Source organism: Balaenoptera physalus (assembly GCF_965194825.1).
Source record: "Balaenoptera physalus genome assembly, chromosome: 19".
NCBI classification, from domain to species: Eukaryota; Metazoa; Chordata; class Mammalia; order Artiodactyla; family Balaenopteridae; genus Balaenoptera; species Balaenoptera physalus.
The window spans coordinates 53,957,991-53,978,173 of record NC_138900.1 but is presented as its reverse complement, the minus strand read 5'-3'; the positions used below and the strand labels follow the sequence as shown (position 1 = coordinate 53,978,173).

General features: G+C 44.4%; 1 protein-coding gene across 15 annotated transcripts; it reads right to left on the bottom strand.

Annotated features, from left to right (window-relative positions):
• Positions 1-848: 848 nt before the first annotated feature.
• Positions 849-16,010, bottom strand: ZNF23 (zinc finger protein 23). Of its 15 annotated transcripts, XM_082439049.1 has the most exons (6): positions 15,955-16,010; positions 15,432-15,541; positions 10,045-10,178; positions 7,764-7,941; positions 7,008-7,121; positions 1,088-4,063 (listed from the first exon to the last, which is right to left on the bottom strand). In XM_082439049.1, the coding sequence occupies exons 4-6, from the start codon at positions 7,795-7,797 to the stop codon at positions 2,262-2,264; spliced, it is 1,950 nt and encodes a 649-aa protein (XP_082295175.1). In that variant the 5' UTR covers positions 7,798-7,941; positions 10,045-10,178; positions 15,432-15,541; positions 15,955-16,010; the 3' UTR covers positions 1,088-2,261. The 15 variants fall into 15 exon arrangements, with proteins under 15 accessions (XP_082295163.1, XP_082295168.1, XP_082295167.1 ...); XM_082439042.1 differs by lacking the exons at positions 7,008-7,121; positions 7,764-7,941 and adding an exon at positions 12,330-12,390 and having other exon boundaries at positions 873-4,063; positions 10,114-10,178; XM_082439041.1 differs by lacking the exon at positions 15,432-15,541 and having other exon boundaries at positions 876-4,063; positions 10,114-10,178; positions 15,955-15,990.
• Positions 16,011-20,183: the final 4,173 nt, after the last annotated feature.

Genomic DNA, 20,183 nt, shown 5'->3' with positions numbered 1-20,183 from the left:
GCTGAGTTTCTCGTCCCCCCACATGACACCCAAGCCCTGTCTCCACCCACCCATGGACCATCCCAGCCCTGTTTGGACCTCTCTCACCAGGCTTCCCAGACCTGCTGGGGCCCCGCAGCAGCCGCGTTTTCCACTGAGCCTGTTTCCCCTCCTGACCTGGACAGGGCAGGACCAGATGCTCTCTGAGGCCCCTTCCAGGGTGACAGGCCAGGGTGGGAGGGTGCCCTGTGCTGCAGGGACAGAACATGCTGACCTGGACTGAGGGAGAAACTTGCTTTAATCCTGACCTTTCCAGGCTCATGGCTCCCTTTCAGAAAAGAAGTGCCTTTGTGAGGGGAAGAGGGTATCCAGAGCCATGGCTCCTCTTTGTCCTCATAAGGCCTCCACTGAACCCAGGCAGCTCTTGGCTGGAGTAGTGAACATCAAGACTACAGGGTGTCAGGACTCCTGGGCCATGGGACCACGTGACTTCATGATACTTTGTGGGTATCTGCCTTCTTCACCCTCGTATCCTTGGGATCTGAACAGAAGGACCTGCTGTGGACAGTAACAAAGCTACAAAGAGGGAGAAAACCCTCAGGGACCGACTGGGTGAGAAGGGTGTTGAGCCCTGGGACTAGCCCCCACCCTGCACTGAGAAAGAGCCTGAGACCCAGAGGCCAAGGTCACACAGGACATTGGTGGCAGATCTGGAACATCTGGTCCTGTCCTCAGTGCTTCTCAGCCCTCCTACAGTCCCTGCCTTGGTCCTGCCGCAGGAAACAAACTGCCAAACCCCACTGGGAGCCAGGATGGCAGGACTTCCAGTCCCCATCTTCCCTGTCACATCTGGAGACCATCTGGAGGCTATTCATGATCTAGGAAGGTTGGGGTAAGCCATGGCCTTCTGACCTCTCCTCTGGCCTGGGTAATGGACCACCTCAGCCACTGATTTGCTGTGTGACCAGGTGCAGTGCCATCCGTCTCTGGTCTTCAGTTTCTCTATAAGTAAATGAAGGACTTGGACCCCATGGCCCAGGGCACTTCTGGGTCTCTTTGTGTGGTCTGGAGCTGCTCACAGGAGCAGGGCCAGATGGTCAGGGGAAAGGACTCTGCTCCCTCCTCTGTGTTCTGGGGGCTCCAGGATCTGCCTCCACCCATATGCAGGTGAGGTGGGGGGAATGTCACTTACACAATGGCCCTGGACACTCTGCTGAGGTCCTATACCATATCAGTAGCTTTCTGACAGGAGTGGCTCCTTTGAGGTATGCAAGACAGTATTCCCAGCCAACACGGGCCTCCGAGCTACAGAGAGCACAGTAGCAGGTATGGGGAAAGGGGCGCTGTGGGGATACGCTGTGTGTCTATAAGAGGGTCTGTGTGTTTGTCTTGTCAGTGGGAGAGAGGTTGGAGGGCTTCCTGTGTGTGACTGTATGCATGTTTTAATTTTTTACTCCTTAGAGTACTACTGAGACTGAACATCTTCCTTTATTAGTCATTTTTATATCTTTTTAAAAGCTCCTTCCTATTGTCATTTATTTTTCTCATAATTTAAGACCTCTTTGTATGATACTACACTTTTATATCACAAATTTTACAAAGGTATTTCCACTTTTTGTGCTTTATCTTTTAACCTTATTTGGGGTTATTTAAAACAAAAACATAAATATTTCATTTTGAAGTCAATTTATCAATATTTTCCCTCATGGTTGGTTTCTGGCTTTCATCTGATGCTTAGAAAGATTTTCTCCATACCATGAAAATAAAAAGATTTACTCATATTTTTTCCTTAAGGAACTCTTTATTGTTTTTCCTCTTTACAAAAGTGATGCACGCTTGTTGTCAAAAGTAAAAGGGCAATAAATTAATTTAGGTAGGTAGTATCTTTATGAGTTTTTCTAAGAACAAGGTATCACTCTCTCTCCCCCCCATTTATTTAACTTTCCTTTTGTGCCCCTCAGCAGAGATTTATAATTTCTCCACATAGGTCCTACTAAGTTTATATCTAGAAAATCAACTTTTCTTGATGCTGTTGGGAATGGGATATTTTCTTTCATTATATTTTCTATTGGTTGTTGGTATAAAACAAACTATTTATTTTTGGATGTTATTTTAAAACTGGTTGTCATTCTTGATCTAAAATTGAATAAAATGGAAAAGATTTGTTTCCTTGTGAAGACTCTGCCATATCCATTTCTCTCTCAGGGTTTTCCACCAGGGTGAATCTGAGGATACTTGATCTAGTTCAGCATTAACCTTGACAGTTTTCTACATCCTTCTCATTAGGACTTTCCTTCACTATGGACACTCTGATGCTGACTAAGTTGGAAGCTAAACCTGAAGGCTTTCCCACACACATTACACACATAGGGTTTCTTCCAAGTATGGACAGTCTGATGTATAATACAGTCAGAACTATAGCTGAAGCCTTTGCCACACTCCACACATCTGAAAGGTTTCTCCCCAGTGTGGCTTCTCTGATGCCGAATTAAATGGGCATTAACATGGAAGGCTTTTCCACACTCCTTACATTGAAAGGGTTTCTCTCCAGTATGGATTCTCTGATGTACAATATAGTCAGAACTACAGCTAAATGCTTTCTCACATTCCATACATTTGAATGGTTTCTCCCCAGTGTGTATTCTCTGATGCCTAGTTAGTTTGGCATTGATGCTGAAGGCTTTCCCACATTCCTTACACTGATAAGGCTTTTCTCCAGTGTGGATTCGGTGATGATCAACTAGGTTTCTTTTAGAAGTAAAGCACTTCCCACACTCATTACATTCAAAGGGCTTCTCCCCAGTGTGAATCCTCTGGTGCTGCATTAGTTTTGCATTAACGTTGAAGGCCTTTCCACACTCATTACACTCATAGGGCTTCTCCCCAGTGTGGATTCTCAGATGCTGCCGAAGCTGGGAGTTACACCTGAAGGCTTTCCCACATTCTTTACACTCATAGGGTTTCTCACCCGTGTGGATTCTCTGGTGCTGGATTAACTTCCCTTTGACGCCAAAGGCTTTTCCACATTCAGTACATGCATAGGGTTTCTCTCCTGTGTGAATTCTTTGATGCTGAATGAGTTTTGCATTATTACTAAAGGCTTTTCCACACTCCTTACACTGATAGGGTCTCTCTCCAGTGTGGATGCTCTGATGCTGCCTAAGCTGGGAGCTGCACCTGAATCCTTTCCCACACTCATTACATTCATAAGGTTTCTCTCCAGTGTGGATCCTCTGATGTTGAATTAATTTTGCATTAACGTTGAAAGCTTTCCCACAGTCATTACACTCGTAAGGTTTCTCTCCAGTGTGGACTCTCTGATGTGTGATATATGCAGAACTGCAGCTAAAGCCATTCCCACACTCCTTGCACTGATAGGGCCTCTCTCCTGTATGGATTCTCTGATGCCTACTCAGACTCCCATTAACGCTGAAGGCTTTGCCACACACCTTACACTGATAGGGCTTCTCCCCACTGTGGATAGTCTGATGTGTGATATAATGGGAACTGTAACTGAAGCTTTTTCCACACTCTACACATCTGAAGGGCTTCTCCCCACTGTGAAGTCTTTGATGCCAAATTAATTTTGCATTAACGCTAACGGCTTTGCCACACTCCTTAGGTTGATGGGGCTTCTCCCCAGTGTAGCTATCTTGATCCTGATTAAGTTGAGAGTTACACCTAAAGCTTTCCACTAATTCTTCACATTTGAAAGGTCTTTCCCCAGAATTAATTATTTCATGTTGAATAGGTTTTGTGTCAAAGCTGAAGGCTTTCTCCAATCCTGTACACTCAGGGGGCTGATCTCCAGCAGAGATGGTATGACACTGATTCAAGTTTGGACTTTGCCTAAAGAAACACTCCTCCATGGGGCTTATATCGTCTTTCACTGTCCCGTCAATGACACTCTTGTTTTCTTTCTCCATACTTCCTACTGAGTGGACTTCCTGCTGTTTCTCTAGAATATAGGTTTCTGAAAAGTCTGTTTCCTGGGACGAGTTCCTTTGAAGGTCAAATGATGTATTATGTTTTTCTTCATACATTTCCTCTGTCAAATTATTGTCAGTCTGGATATCAATATTTACTATAAAAAACAGAAAACATAAAATATCATGTAAGAACCATGTTAGAAAAAAAAGAACTGTGATAGAAAGAAAAAAGGATCAGGGTAATCGCGGGGGGGCTCTTTAAAATCACCAGACTAGGTCAAAGAATCTAAGATTCATCCATAAGGTGGAATAACATGCAGCTGTTATAAAATGAAATAAATCTATATGTACTGACATGAAAAGATGTCAAAGATACACTGTTAAGTGGAAAAACAAGTTGAGAAATGGTATGTAGAGTACCTTCCACTAAAGAAGAGTAAAAAGGGCTGACATAAACACATATATTTGAATATGCCTAGAAAACTACTGCAAGAATACACAAGAAACTGAGCAAACTGGCACAGGAAGTTTGGGAGACTTCCCCACTGCTCCCACTTTATGCACTTTTTATACTGTTTTGAGCATGTACCAATATTACAAATTTTAAAGTAATGATTTTAAAAGATCACCAGTCTCTAAACCAATAACCAGTAACAAGAAGGTTGAAAGTGACAGCAGTGGAACAAAATTCTAGGTCTTATCTGCCAGATCAGCATTCTTTCCATCACACCATACTTTACTACACTCTGCAGTTTCTATTAATAAAAATGGAAACTGCTTAAGAAGGAGAAGGCACAGAATCCAATAACATGTGGCAACAAGGGATGGCAGGTATTAGCACTAGGAAGCAAATGGGAACAAATCTTGTTTCTTTTCTTAGAACTTGAACTCTAGGCTTTCCAAAACTTCTCCTTTAACTTCTTTTTTCTCTACTTCAGAAAGGCTCTGTTCAGGCCCATTTGATCCCTTTGATCCCATCTCTTCCCACCCCTCCAGAACACTGCTGCATTCTCCTTGCCTTTCCTTCTACCTCTTCCCTCAATCCTAAAATTGGTCACTCCCTAAAATTCTTTCTGTAATCTTATTAGTCTTTCTATAATCCCATAGTCCTAGTAGAACTAATGATCTCTACATTTATTCTCAAATTTCTCAAAATTGGCCCCAAAATGCTTCCTTTATTTTTTCATCTCTCATCTCTCCTCAACCACATGTAATATGCCCCCTATCCCAGTATTTCATTATAATTGTCCTCAACAGACCCAAATGACCTGGATTTCCCTAGCAACCATTTTCAAAATAATATTGGTCTTTTCCTGATTATAGAAATAATATTCATCTGTAGTATCAGAAACTTACAAAGAAAAAATTCAAATTACCTGGAAAATTTTTTTTAAAAATCAACTCTGCTGACATGGGTCTTGTGCCCTGTGATTTCCCCTTCTGCCTGCCTAGAACCCATTTGATTCCCAGCCCCAATTAACCTACATACACTGACTAGATGAATGTTTCTATCCTCAGCTGACATCATGATGGGTTGTTCAAAGACTTCAGGACTGTCTGCTGCCTATAGAACGAAATCCAGACTTCTCTGACTAAGAATCTCCACAATATCACTTTCATCCCCCTCTATATGTCAAGCACTTTAAGCTCTCCATTTCCAAAACATGTCTTCCTTGGTCAGTGAACATATGGTTGAATGATTACAAGGAACAAAAAGCCACTGAAACCATCTTTTAAAAAAAGAGAATTCATCAAAAGGATGCAAGAGTATCTTATGGGCTCCAAAGGCAGGAAGTAAAGCTGGGCCTCATGGGAGATGGGAAATCACCTGGCAGCTACTCTGCGTGAGCCAATGAGAACCTCACTATTTCAAGAGTGGTCTGGGAACCAGAAGCACTGGCATTACCTGGGAACTTAACAGAAATGCAGAATCTTGGCCCTGCCCCAAACTAACTGAATGACAATCTGCACATCTGCAAGACGCCCAGGTGATGCGTTTGTTCATCTTTTGAGAAGCACCAAATTGATAGCATTACTTCCTCCCACCTTATTTCCTACAGCTTATTATATACAGCTTTCTCACCCCCAAAATAATAATAATAATAATAATAATAATAATAATAATAATAATAATAATAATAAAAACAGAATTTAACTGAGCACACACTATAAGCTAGGCACTTGGTACATGTTATCTCATTTTATCATCAAACCTAGCACCATTACCTCATTTTATAATTATTATTCCATTATCAGGAGTGAGAACACTAACTCTTAGAGAATGCAGATAATTGACCTGCTCAAAGTCACACAACTAGGAAGTAGTACAGTTGGGATTGGAACTCAGAAAGTCTACTCCAAAGTCTAATAAGTAAAAAGACTTTTAATTCTGTATCCTTTACATTAAGTGGACAGTGCTTAGAAAGTAGCAAGGACCCAAAAAAAGTACTGAATCCATTCATTTTGTCTGAGAAAGGCAGAATTCCAAAATTAGGATTGAAAATAATTACAATAAAGCATTTGAAAAAAGATCTCTTCTTGGAATTAGAAAGAAATAGCAAACTATGAAAATAGTCAGAAAGGTCTCAACTGTTCCCATCTCTAGAAATCATCAAAAATTATTTAAATGGGGCTTCCCTGGTGGTGCAGTGGTTAAGAATCCACCTGCCAATGTAGGGGATACGGGTTCGAGCCCTGGTCTGGGAGGATCCCACATGCCGTGGAGCAACTAGGCCCGTGTGCCACAGCTACTGAGCCTGAGCTCTGGAGCCCGCGAGCCACAACTACTGAGCCCACGTGCCAAAATTACTGAAGCCCGCGTGCCTAGAGCCTGTGCTCCGCAACAAGAGAAGCCACCTTAGTGAGAGGCCTGCGCACTGCAGCCAAGAGTGGCCTCCACTCTCTGCGACTAAAAAAAAGAAAGCCCGTGCACAGCAACGAGGGCCCAACGCAGCCAAAAATAAATAAATTTTTTAAAAAATTTAAATGCTACTCTGTAAGGTTAGCTAATAAATATGGTACGCTTATATGTTGCTAAAGCTGACTTTCTTCCTAAAGGGTTAAACTTCCCAGCATAATTGGCAATGTGTGCCTCCTTACCAGTCCAGAGGCCCTGGGGGCCTGTGCCTGTTCCAGAGGCCAGTGGAGATGGGCCCTCCAGCTCACCTCCTCCCTCCAGCTGTGAGATCACAGTAGGTTTGAGAAGGGGAAATCCTGTTTTGGGGAAAGGAAATAGGAAAGATAGGTGAATAATCTCCCACAGCTGATTTCCTAAACCTCTTCTCAGATTGTGTCAGCAATGGGGAGGGAAGGAAAGAGCCCCAGAGGGTCCCGTGCCTAAGAACTATGGGAAAGTGGCGGGGGGGTGGGGTGGGAGGAAGAGGCTTGAGAAGATGCGGGAGGAGTTGGGGAGGGCCCGGACTGTGAGACCTCATGCAGGGCAAACAGGGAGATTCTACTTAAAGGGATAGGTACCATTTTTTGACCGGGACCTAAAATATTACAAGTACACCGAGATCCTTGGAAACACTCAAGAGATCCAGGTAGGGTGAAGAGGAACCTGAAGGTAATGCTGTAGAACAGGAAGTTACTTTTTTTCCACGCTGTGTCCAAAACACAGCCTCTATCGGGTGGATCAAGAGTGCACACCAGTCCCAGTAAAGTCCTATATTGGCCCAAAAAGGGCTTGGGGTTCACCCTTCCTAGCAACCCCGGGTCTAGGGGATTAGGAATCAGCCCCTGGGGTTCCCACTCAGTAAAGGATTACCAGAGGCCCCACCTGCAACCAGTAAGGGGAAAGGAAGCCAGGAAACCCTAATCAGCAGAGTCTGAGTCCCCGGGGGAGAAAGGCCTTACCCAGGGAGGCCATATTCCCATAATTCTCCAGCATCACATCCCTGTACAGAGCCCTCTGTGCAGGGGACAGGCCATCCCACTCCGTCTGGGTGAAGTACACAGCCACGTCCTCAAAGGTCACCGACTTCTGAAACAACAGGTTCCTGCTGCCCTAGGGGCCAATTCCATGGCTCATGCCCTAGGTGAGGGGCAGAGGGCAGTATGAGGGCTTGAGGAGGGGCTTGTGAAGAGCACAAAATTAATAACAGGGGGAAAGATTTGAGAAAAACACTTGGAAGGTAAAGCATGGAATATCTGACTTGGCTCACAGCAGAGAAACCTCATGCCATATTTCACACCTACAAAGGATGACATAAGTTGAGATGAAAGAAAAAAACCTCCCATGACCAAGTTCCCCTAACGCAACTGTTTTCTTTCAGTCAGGCCATGCCCTCACTGGTGGAAGCAGCTCTCGACCCACCCAGAGGCTTTCCCACTTCCTCGCCCTCGCCCTCGCCCTCAAGCCGCGCCCAAAGAACAGCCATGGCTTCCATCTCACCCAGCCCCACCTGATTTCTATCATGGACCCCCTACAAAAGGCTGCATAGCCTCTGCTCCAGCGCCTTCAGCAGAGGAAGCTCAGTGCTGCCCAGATCGGCTGGGCACCGCGGAGGTGGAGGGAGGGGTGAGAGCAGGCAGCCCATCCTGCTTCCAAATGGCTCTCGCTGAAAACCCATTTTCTGTTACCCTCTCCCAGTCAAGCCTCATCCTGTCCGACTTCACTCAAGACTTCACCATCTCTCCATGGAGGTTTGGGAAAGAAGGGAGGTCAGCCATCTTTTCAGCTGCTCCTCTGCATCACTCGGCACTCAGCACAGGCTCCACCATCAGGGCTGATGGCTGAGCCGCTCCCAGGCCCACCTCCTCCCCTCTGGGCAGCTGCCACTTCTGGCTGCTCTCGCTCTACCCACCTCGGCCTTCTGTAACAACCTTCGGGACACACTGGCAGCGATTTGCCTCTCAACTGCTCTCTGCCAGGACCTGTCTTGCTTGATTCTACTGGCCTCCACCCATCAACAATTCTAGTCCAACTTGTGGGCACTTCTGTGAGTCATTCATCGTGTGACTTGGATAAGACAAGAAATTCTCTGTACAAAATTAAATGCCTTCGCTGTCGCCCACCATCCCCTTTTAGCCCACAACTGGTGCCTCCTCCTTATTTCAAACCTCCGCTAGTGTCACCCACCACCATCCGCACAGGAAAGAAACCTGGGGATTCGTTCCTGACTCCTCCCTCCCCCTTACGCCACCCCAATCTTTTGACTCTTCCTCCTAGAGATTTTTATGTTAAGCATTACTTGAATTGGATCTCCCTCTTTAGCAACTACTTGCCTTAATGAAGCCTATGTCACCTACACCAATAGGACTCTTTGTGAAGTGGTCACCTTGCTTTTAAATCTCCCCTCAAATTATTCCCCACACAGCCATCAGAAACCTGACCACGTTAACTTCACTGGCTCCACACGTGTCATAGGGCTGAACAGTTAAGTCACACAATGACAAGTCACTTCACTCCCCTTTGCCTTTGTTTCTTTTGTGGTAGAATGAACACAACACAGGCGCCTATCTCCCAGGGCGGCTGTCAGGACTAAGTGATCCATGTAAAGTGCTTAGTATGGTGCCTGCAGCATAGTAAGCCTCAAATGGTGTAACTGGAGTTACTGTGACTATGATTATTCCCAAACTGTAGCCCATGGAGGTCCATGGATGAGCATCAGGGGGTCCATGAAATCCCTGAAATCGTATGGAAATTTTCGTTTGCATGTTATTCTGGGGGAGAGGATCCAGAGCTCTTATCAGTGACCTAAAGCTTGGCCAATGCACCCCAAGCCCTGAGAGCCTCTCCAGGACACAATGAGACACAGGACTTCCTGTCTTTTTTCCCTCCCTTGATCCCACTCCCCTTATGTCCCCTTCCCCTGGAATTAGAGGCACAGCCATTCTTTATGTGGATCTGGTCCTGCTATTCCTCTTTACCTACACCCCCCTCCCTGGAATCCTAGTCCTCTGCTATCTTCTTACATTCATGGGCAGCTTCCATGTCTCTCATTCACCAAAGCCCTCTGCTGGGGGAGCAAAGCAAACTGGTGTGCAGAAGACTACACTTCTGCCTTCCAGACACTTCTGTCTTCCCTGTCCTGGTCTCTGGCCCCTATCCCTCCATATCACCGCTCTTCCCACAAGCTCCAGTCCGGCAGGCAGAAGCATGGAGGGCCCCTCCAGCTTTCACAGCAAGGCTCACCAGATTCCCTTCTCAGTTTTCTTCAATGTGAAACTGCTCAGAGGAAGAGCTGAAGGACCCACAGCTCACCTGGGGCCAGGCTGTCAGGAGCATGGCTGCCATCACCTGGTCTCCCTCTCAGAGAAGGACTGGAGCTGAGGGAAAACAGGGGGACAAGTGTGAGACAAGCCACCCCCACCATGAACAATACAGCCCCTCACAGAAGATCTGAGATGCAGGCAGCCAGCATCCAGACAGAAGTGCGAGCAGGAGCTGCCATGGGAAGAAAGGAGTGATCTTGTCACTGGCTCTGCGCCCAGGGCTCCTCCTAGCCATGACGTTGACGCTCACTGCCAGGAACCCTAGGATTTTTACAATTCTGACACATATCATACACACACAAGAGTGTGCATAAAATGCAGGTAGAATCTAAAGAATAATAAAACAAAGACTCGTGTAGCAACACGATGCTCTAAACAAGCATCCCTCTCTATTATACTGTAAGAGAAGCCAGGCTGGAGGGGCTGCAGCCCCAGCACATAGGCCTCAGAGTCAGGCCCCAGGGAGGCACCTCCTGGAGAAAGAGACAGCTGCTCCCTCCCATATGCCCGTTCCCTCACACAGCTGACTGCCCTCAAGAGTCCTGATACCTCTGTAGAGATCTTGGGAGGTTAGGCTCCTGCCCGGGCCAGGTTTACCGTGAGGAAGCTAGGCCACAAGTGAGGTACCAGGCTGGCTCCTCATACCTTCCAGCCTTCTGATGGGAAAGAAGCCAAGGCCTCAGCTTCCTGAGAGAGGGGGTCACTATAGCATCCAGGGTCCCATGACCCAGCACTCCTTGTTCATTGTATTCAAGACCACATGGACCGGTTATTTTCTGATTTTTAGTGCTCCCAAAGTCAGTCTTGAAATTTTATATTTTCCTAAAATATTGTCTATATCTTCCAGAATTTAAACTTGAGTGTAGAATTGTGGGAAACAGTGGCTCATGATTTTTTTCATTTCCTCCATACCTTGAGGTATACCTTGCTTTTCCTACTTCTTCTTTGAATATATATACTCTCTAGACCTTTTAGTCTTAGTTAATGTTATGGACTGAATGTGTCCCCCCAAAATTCGTATGTTGGAGCCCTAATTTCCAATGTGACTGTATTTGGAGACAGGACCCATGAGGAGGTAATAAGGTTAAACAAGGTCATAATCTGATAGGGCGGGTACCCTAATAAGAAGAGGAAGAGTCTCCAGAGCTGTCTCTGCTGTGAGGACACAGTGAAGGCAGCAACTTGCAGCCTCACCAAGAACCAAATCGTCTGGTACCTTGATCTTGGACTTCCAGCCTCCAGAACTGTGAGAAATAAATTTCTGTTGTTTAAGCCAGACAGTGTATGATATTTTGTTATGGCAGCCCAAGCAGACTAATAACATTAGGCTGAACCATTGTTTATCTAGTTTAATGTTGTTTTACTTTCAAAAAACCAGCTTTTCTATTTAGAACACCACTCCCTTTTCTACTTGTTTGTTTGGTTTTTTAAAATTAATTAATTATTTATTTTTGGCTGCGTTGGGTCTTCGTTGTTGCGCTCAAGCTTTCTCTAGTTGCAGTGAGCGGGGGCTACTCTTCGTTGTGGTGCGTGGGCTTCTCCTTGTGGTGGCTTCTCTTGTTGTGGAGCACGGGCCCTAGGCACACGGGCTTCAGTAGTTGTGGCACACAGGCTCAGTAGTTGTGGCGCACAGGCTTAGCTGCTCCACGGCATGTGGCATCTTCTCAGACCAGGGCTCGAACCCGTGTCCCCTGCATTGGCAGGCAGATTCTTAATCACTGCGCCAGCAGGGAAGTCCCTCTACTTGTTTTCTTGGTGCTTTTTTTTTTTTTTTGGCTGCATTGGGTCTCTGTTGCTGCGCACGGGCTGCGGAGAGCGGGGATTACTCTTCGTTGCAGCGCGCGGGCTTCGCATTGTGGTGGCTTCTCTTGTTGCGGAGCATGGGCTCTAGAGTGCAGGCTCAGTAGTTGTGGCGCATGGGCTTACTTGCTCCACAGCATGTGGGATCTTCCCAGACCAGGGCTCGAACCCGTGTCCCCTGCATTGGCAGGCGGATTCCCAACCACTGTGCCATCAGGGAAGCCCCCTCTACTTGTTTTTAATTAAGCTCTGCTTTTTAAAATTTGTTTCTTTAGCTCCGTACGAGACACCTTATGTACCTCACCAAATCCTCTTGTCCACTCTTAGTCCAGTTCCAGAGGCTTTGACCAGCTTTGCACAAGTACAACCTACAAATGCCTCCTCAAGGGTCTACACCACACATACCTGGCTCCTGCCCTGGGGCTTCTCTGTCCTGTGTGGGACATCTGCGGACACCTGCTGGGTCCTGAAGGACAGGGGAGTTAATGCCTGTGATGCTACCACTGACCAACAGGAGACAGAGGTCAGTGGATAAACGTTTCCCCCTTTAGTCCCCCATGTGGGCAGCCATGAGATTCCAAGGCTCCTCAAAGATCCTGCAAGTCAGAGCACCAGTCCCCTGTGGAGGGGCCAGCCTGACAGCGCATCCTTGTATTGGCTGTCCCTCCTTCTCCGTTTCACTCTCCTTGTCTTTCACTCTGACCCTGGGACTACATTCCCAAATAAACTGCCCACACGCAAATCTCTGTCCTATGTTCTGCTTTTGGGGGAAGCTAGACTACAAAAAGCTTTTTTCTACCTTCTTGAGGCTACATGATTCATTCATTTTCATTCCTCCTGTGTAGCAATCTAAACCTATAAATGTTCCTCTGAATACATTATTCCCTACATTCCAGAGGCTTTTCATATTTTAATTACTATTTTATAACTCATCAGCAACTGTGTTTTGTCTCTGGACAAAGAACTGTTTAGGATAATTTGTTGTTGTTAATTTATTCTCTGGCTTTATTGCATGGTGTTTAAGTAACCTGATCTATTTACTTCTGCTTTACAGATTTTTAGAGGTTTTTTTTTGTGGCTGCAGTGTCCATTTAAAAAATATTCCATGGATGCTTAAAAAGAAAACTTATTCCAACATAGATGGACCTAGAGATTATCGTACTAAGTGACGTAAGTCAGAAAGAGAAAGACAAATACCATATTATATCACTTATATGTGGAATCTAAAATATGACACAAATGAACTTATCTGTGAAAGAGAAACACAGACATAGAAAACAGATTTGTGGTTGCCAAGGGGGAAGGCGGTGGGGGAGGGATGGACTGGGGGTTTGGGACTAGGAGATGCAAACTATTATATATAGAATAGATAAACAACAAGGTCCTGCTGTATAGCACAGGGACCTATATTAAGTATCCTGTGATAAACCATAATGGAAAAGAATACGAAAAAGAATGTATATATATATATGTGCATATACATACATAAATGAATTACTTTTGTGTACAGTAGAAATTAACACAACATTGTAAATCAACTGTACTCCAATAAAATAAATTAAAAAAAAGAAAACTTATCCTGTGATGGAAGAACATATAATCTGAATCTAATAAATCAACTCTACCAATTTTATTATACAGATTTTTCTCCATAACCCATGATTACTTTTACCTAATTGTTTAGAGAGCCAGTAAAGAGTGAACTCTCACAAAACACTGAGCCCTTATGTATCATGGGAAAAGCCTTTCAAATCTTTAAGAAATGAATAATTCTAACACTATTTAAACTGTAGCAGAGAAGAGCAAAATACGTTTCCCAGCCCTTATTATGATGCCAGCAAAATACGGATACAAAAACCATAAACTAGTCTCATTTATGAATACTGATGCAAAAATCCTAAATATTGAGGACTAGACTCCGGTAGTTCCTTAATGTGACATATCATGACTAAGAAGGATCATCCTATGAATGCAAGTAAAGTTCAATATTAGCACAGACTGTACTTTTCCACATTAATAAATCAAAGAAAAACATACTCTCCATCTCAGTGGATGTCAAAGGTGTTGGATAAATTCAATATTCATGCCTAAATTTTAAAACTTATACCCTAGGGAAACTCTCATATGTAGGTGATATACATACAAAATTATTATCAGCAGTATTTTAATAGCAAAAAATTGGAAACAACTCACATGTCCACTGAGAATACACAAATAAGCTGTCACACCATTTTTACAATGGAACATTACCCAGTAGCAAAAATGAATGACTCACGGCTACACACACAATATGGATGAATTTAGGAACATAATATTGAGTTGTGCAAGTCCCAGAAGACTACAGACAACATGATGCCATCTTCATAAAGCTCAAAAACAAAATTAATCACCTTATTTACAGACACATGTATATGTGATAAAATTATTTTTAAAAATATGATTAACACAAATATGATATGTGTTATCAAAAATCAAAGATATTATTAACACAAAATTCAAGTGAGCTGTTACCTCTTGGGGTGAGAATGTGGGAACTGGGTTGGGGAGGAGCACACAGACAGATGCAGCCATATGGGCAGTGTTCTCCTTCTTAATGGTGTGGTGTGTTTAATGGGGGCTCACATTACTACTATGCTCCATAAATGCCATGCTAGATGCAATCTTCTGTATACATAACATTTAAAATATACATACTTGTCTTATGATATGAAATGATTTTCAGTGTGCCAAAGGTAGTGTGCTATCTTCTGTGTAAGAAAAAAAGGGAGTATAAGAAAATACATCTGTATCTGGTGATTTGTGCAAAAAGAAATAGAAGGAAAAACAAGAAACTAAGCAGAATAGGGGCCTCAGGTGTGGATGGGAAGTAGGTGAAAGGAACCTGGGAACGGAAACAGGATGGAGGGAAACAGAGCAGAAGGAAATGATACTTCTCTGTGCCTTTTTGTTCTGACTTTCATAACCACAGTAATGTTTCACATATCTATACCTGTATCTATCTATCTATCTATCTATCTATACATATGTATAAAAATCAACCAACCAGAATGGGATGGGGGGGTGCGACATCCAAAAAATACAAACAACAGTAAATAAGCCTAACTATACCACAGCATAACCACATTGAAGTGGTGGTAAAGAAAAGAACTAAGTAACTCTGCAAAACAGTATTTTAACTAAATTCTGTAAGGCTAAAAAGACCTGTAGCCAAAGACTTCTTGAGGTTGCATGATTTTTTAAATCTATTTTCATTCTTTCCTATTTGGTAATTAAAACCTATAAGGCCACAAAATTTCCTCTGAATACACTACTAGCCACACTTCATGTTTTCATTACTGTTTTATAGTATATTTTTTTGTAAACTTGCTTTCATGAGGGTATGAATGAGTCATTCTGGAACTATTTTTTGTGAATTCTAGGACTAAGCAAATCAGTATATTCTACATTGTAGAAATCATTCCCAGGTCATTGTCATCCCACCGCCCAAGAGAAGTTGGGCCGGGTTACCTTTTGGAACTGACACGGCTCCAGAAGACAGTGCCCTCAAAAGTCGGGCTTCTTCTGTGGCCTGGAGGAGCTCTGCTTTTTCTGCTCCCCCACTGGCCTCGATTCACACCCTGTGTTAGAAGGCGGGGCGCATACAGTCCATACTTGAAATGCATAAAACGTGCAGGTAAAAGCCCCTACACGACCTCAGCATGTCAAAAGACTCATCATATCACCTCAGGCCGCTTCACCCCTGCAAATATTCCACCCCCTGGCTGCTCCAACACAAGTTCCCAAAAGGCGAGTAGCATCTTCCCCAAAGTGCTAAATGCTCGGGGCTTCGTGGCTGTGGCAGTAACCCGGGCTTCGCCTTCCACGAGACGGAACGTCATCGGCCACCAAGTCCAAAGCGGGAGTCGAGGATGGGGGGAAGAGCCCCCCCCCGAAAGGAAACCCACCGCCAACGCAGGGGGAAGGAGCGTCCCAACCGCACCCAGAGCCTCGGAGCCAGGCACCGCCCCCGCCTCCCGCAGCCCATACTCACCTCCGCAGCGGGCTGCTCGGCGGCGCGGCCGGAAGTGCGTCACCAGGCCCCGGCCGAGCCTCTCTAGGAGCAGCTTCGCTCCTTCTCGGCGGTGCTCTGGCCCCGCCCCCTGCAGCCGAAGCCCTGGTACTCCGAAGCCTGGCGCACTTCTCCCCGCTGCGCGTCCCAACGAGAAAGCAGGTGCTCCTCGTGGTGAGCTAGGGAAGACAAGAATGTGGCGAGCGCTGGGCCCAAACCAGGGGTGGCGCCAGGGATTTGTATCTTAGTAAAGCTGCGGTGCAACCAGATTTGGGAGTTTACGGACTGGACGTCTGGATCGAATGCTGTCAAACCCAAGGCCCCCTTTCTGGAACAAGTATTTCCTAATGACCAGCGGACTCTCCTGTCATGAAACTCATAGGTAATGGCTTAGAAGATCATAGACAATATAAACAACCTGCATTATAAAAAGTAATATTATGTGCTAACATTTATGTAATAAAGGAGACATAAAAGGAAAATTATAATTTAAAATATATATTTCAGAATGTAAGTGTTTGGTCGTGACTGGTATAGGAGACCTAATAAGTGGTCAGGTAATTTGCCTCTACACATAGAACGTGCCTGAATGCCACAGTGCTGTATCTCATATTGGTATTTCAAAAATCACAAGTTGTTATCTAAAATGGTGAGCACAGGGACTTCCCTGGCGGTCCAGTGGTTAGAACTCAGCTCATCCAAGCTGCAGGGGGCACGGCACGGGTTCGATCCCTGGTCCAGGAACTAAGATCCTGCAAGACGGGCAGCAATGCAAAAAAAAAAAAAAAATGGTGATCACAGAATCTTCTCTTGATTATACAGTAGTTACATTTCTGGAGACTCAGCTATGTTAAAACTGTGCAAAAATACACTGTGTTCACCTTGATTTTTTTTTAAAAAAGCTCTAGATTCAGGTAATTTATAAACAGTTTTTACCTATGTGAATGTTCAGGAAGACATATGAAAGTCTGTGAAAACTTTTTCAATAGGCAGGTCTGTGTTGTGCGTTGCAGGATTTGTGGTACTCCTGGCTCCCATCCAACACCCCCAAATCTTGTGACAAAAATGGCCCCGTAAAATTCCAAAATGAGGCCTGGGGGAGGGGGACAGCACCAAAAGCCACTGGATTGACCACCCTTAAGTTCCCTCCCAACCGTGACAGAGCTGGCCTTTCTTCTTTCAGCTGCACTGGAAGGTTGCCAGCCCTCACTGTCTTCCAGCCTCGTAGCACTCCCATTCTCCTCTCAACTCCAGCCCCACTTGCTGAACATGCTGTTCTCTAAACCGAGAATGCCCTTCCCATTCTCACCCTCTGTCTTGACTGTTACTTGAAGTCTCAGCTCGTATCCCATTTACCGTGGGAAGCTAGTCTTCCCTGACCACCCAGAATAAGGCAGGTCCCCAGTCACATGCCAACATCACCCTGTACTTTTCAGTACATGGCACATGTGTAATTATTCAATGGTGACAGTTTATTTAAATCTCTTGTTTTCTCTGATCCCTCCAGGGAGCAGGAGCTATATCTATCTTGTTCAACACCTTTGTCCTCAGCTAGAGCACAAGGCCCGGCGCAAAGGAGGTGTGCAGTAAACGTTGGTTGCTGACATGATCCAAAGGCTTCAGCCCCAACTCCTGGGCAGAAGCTTTCTTTATTTCTGTGCCACTAGAGGTAGGATACGTCTTATGCCTGGGATCATGACACTGACCAGGAGCTCTTCTCTGCTTTGCCCTGACTCTGATCATCACTGTTGCCCAAAATGAGCACTTTATGTGGCTCATCTCCTTCAGATAGGAAAGTGGTCTCATGATTGGGCACAGTGATAGCTGGGGATTACATTGCTCTTGGCAAGGACTGCTGTTTGCACTTCTTCCTAGACTCACAAAGCAGACCTGTAGCTAGGAATGAGGACTCGTCTGAAGAAGTAAGGAATTAGATCACAGTGTCACAGAAATGATGGCCCCAAGTGTTGGATCGTAAACCAGTTGCCTAACTTTACACACAAAAAAATAAGTCCTCCTAAATAATCATGAATCTTCTACTACTAAGAGTGCTAGGACAGGTGCATGCCAAGTTTCTAAGGCTCTACAGAAGGCCTGCAGAGGCAGAGACCACTCCTCGTCTGCCAACCTCTGTTCTTCCCTTCTTATATGTAACAGAATCTCTAGCAAGGCAAAGACAGTCCAGAAAAAATAACACACTTCCCAGCCCCCTTTATAGCAAAGTGTGGACATGTGAGTAACTTCTGGCAAACGGGCTGTAAGAAAAAGCAGTGCTATGCTCTTAAAGACTAGGGGCATGCTCTCCCTTGCCCCTCAGCCAGGGAATGCTGGCAGGGGTGTGAGCATCTTGGACTATGAATGAGGATGTGGCCCCTGGAGATGACAGAGCAGCCAGAAGGAAGAGTCATGGAGCTGCTATGTCAGCCCTAGCAGCCCAAATCCTAGCTAATACCCCTAGAAATAAGGGCTGGTGAAAAGAATCACACAATAGTTCAGTGTTCTGCAAGTCCATCTCTATGCTGGAACTATAGCCACTTTTATTCACACTCAGATCTAAGGCTTATTCTCCTGGACCCTCTGCCCTCGAAATCCCAGGGCTTCCCCAGAGCCCTTCCTCCCTGCCTGCTAGGGGAAACTGACGGTATTCTCACATTAAAAAATCTCTTTTGCTGTTTCCAGTTTTAAGATGACAGAGTAAAGATGGTTCTGCCTGTGTCTCTTGAAAATTGTGGGAAAGAAATAAGAGCCTGGTTGGGGTTCATTCCAAGAGTTCAAGGATGTTTCAGTATTATAAAATCTTCCTTTATTTACTGATATTGTGAATTAAATTAGCAGATCATTCAACTTACTATGTGGAGAAATATAGTCACATGCCCGGTTTCATGTCAGGTCCCCTGGCTTTATATCAGGTGCCCCAGCTTTATGTCACATGCCCTGGTTGTTTTTTTTTGTTTTTTGTTTTTTTTTAATAAAGCTATTGTTATTTGTGGTTTACAAGAATATGTACATGAAAAAAATAGTCAAAAGAATCTACATACACGCTAATAGAATTAGTAAATTATTTTAGCTAGGTAGGTCCCTGGATAGATCAATAAACAAAAATTGTATTTCCATGTACTTACAACAAAAGAATTTGCAAATGAATTTTTAAATGAATTCCATTATAAGAGCATGAAAAAATATTAAATACCTAAGCATATAAGTATATCCTCCTTATCTGTGGAGGATATGTTTTAAGACCCCCCAGTGGATGCCTGAAATCAAGGATAGTACTGGACACTATGTATAAAGTTTTTCCTATACATACATACCTATGATAAAGTTTAGCTTATAAATTAGTCACAGTAAGAGATTAACAACAATAACTAATAGTAAAATAGAACAATTATAACAATATACTGTAATAAAAGTTATGTGAATGTGCCCTCTCTCTCTAAATATTTTATTATACAAATTTAATGCCTTTTCCATCTTTTAACTAAGCACTTATCACACACTGTGGCCGTATCTTTTGCAGCTTGAGGTTCAGCAAAACTAGCACAAATTTCTTTTTCTTTCTTCACAATTTCATAGACAGGACATTTGTTCTTACTAGATCTTAGCAACCTCAGCATAGGATTTTTTTTTTCCTTTACTAAGTCAAGAGCTTTCACCTTTTCACTTAAAGGAAGAACTTTATGGCTTCTCTTTGGCATATCCGAATTGCCAGCATCTCTACTCTTGCACTTTGGGGCCATTGATAAGTAAAATAAGGCTTCCTTGAACACAAGCACTGTGATGCTGTGGTAACCAGGCAGGACCTATGGGGCCTTCCCGGGAAAGACCCCTCCCCCCAAGTCCTCTGCTTTGGCTCCTCTGTGAAGTACCTAATAACAGTATCCCGAGTTGTTTTACAGATGCTAAAACCACCACTAAATGGAAGAAGTTAACTACTTGATGACCATGATGAGCACGTAGCCCCCAGACCAACGGGAGCCTCAGTATTGATAATGTTAACCCCTGTGACACCGCCCTCTTACCTCACATCAACCAATCAGAGAATTGTGTCCGAGCTGATCACCTACCCAGGGACTCCCCTTGCTCAACTCGCCTTTTAAAATGCCTCCCGGAAACCCACTGAAGAGTTCAGGTGTTTTTGAACATTAGCTGTCCTGGACTCCTTGTCTGATGCATTACAATAAACAGTGCACTTTCCTTCACTATAACCCGGT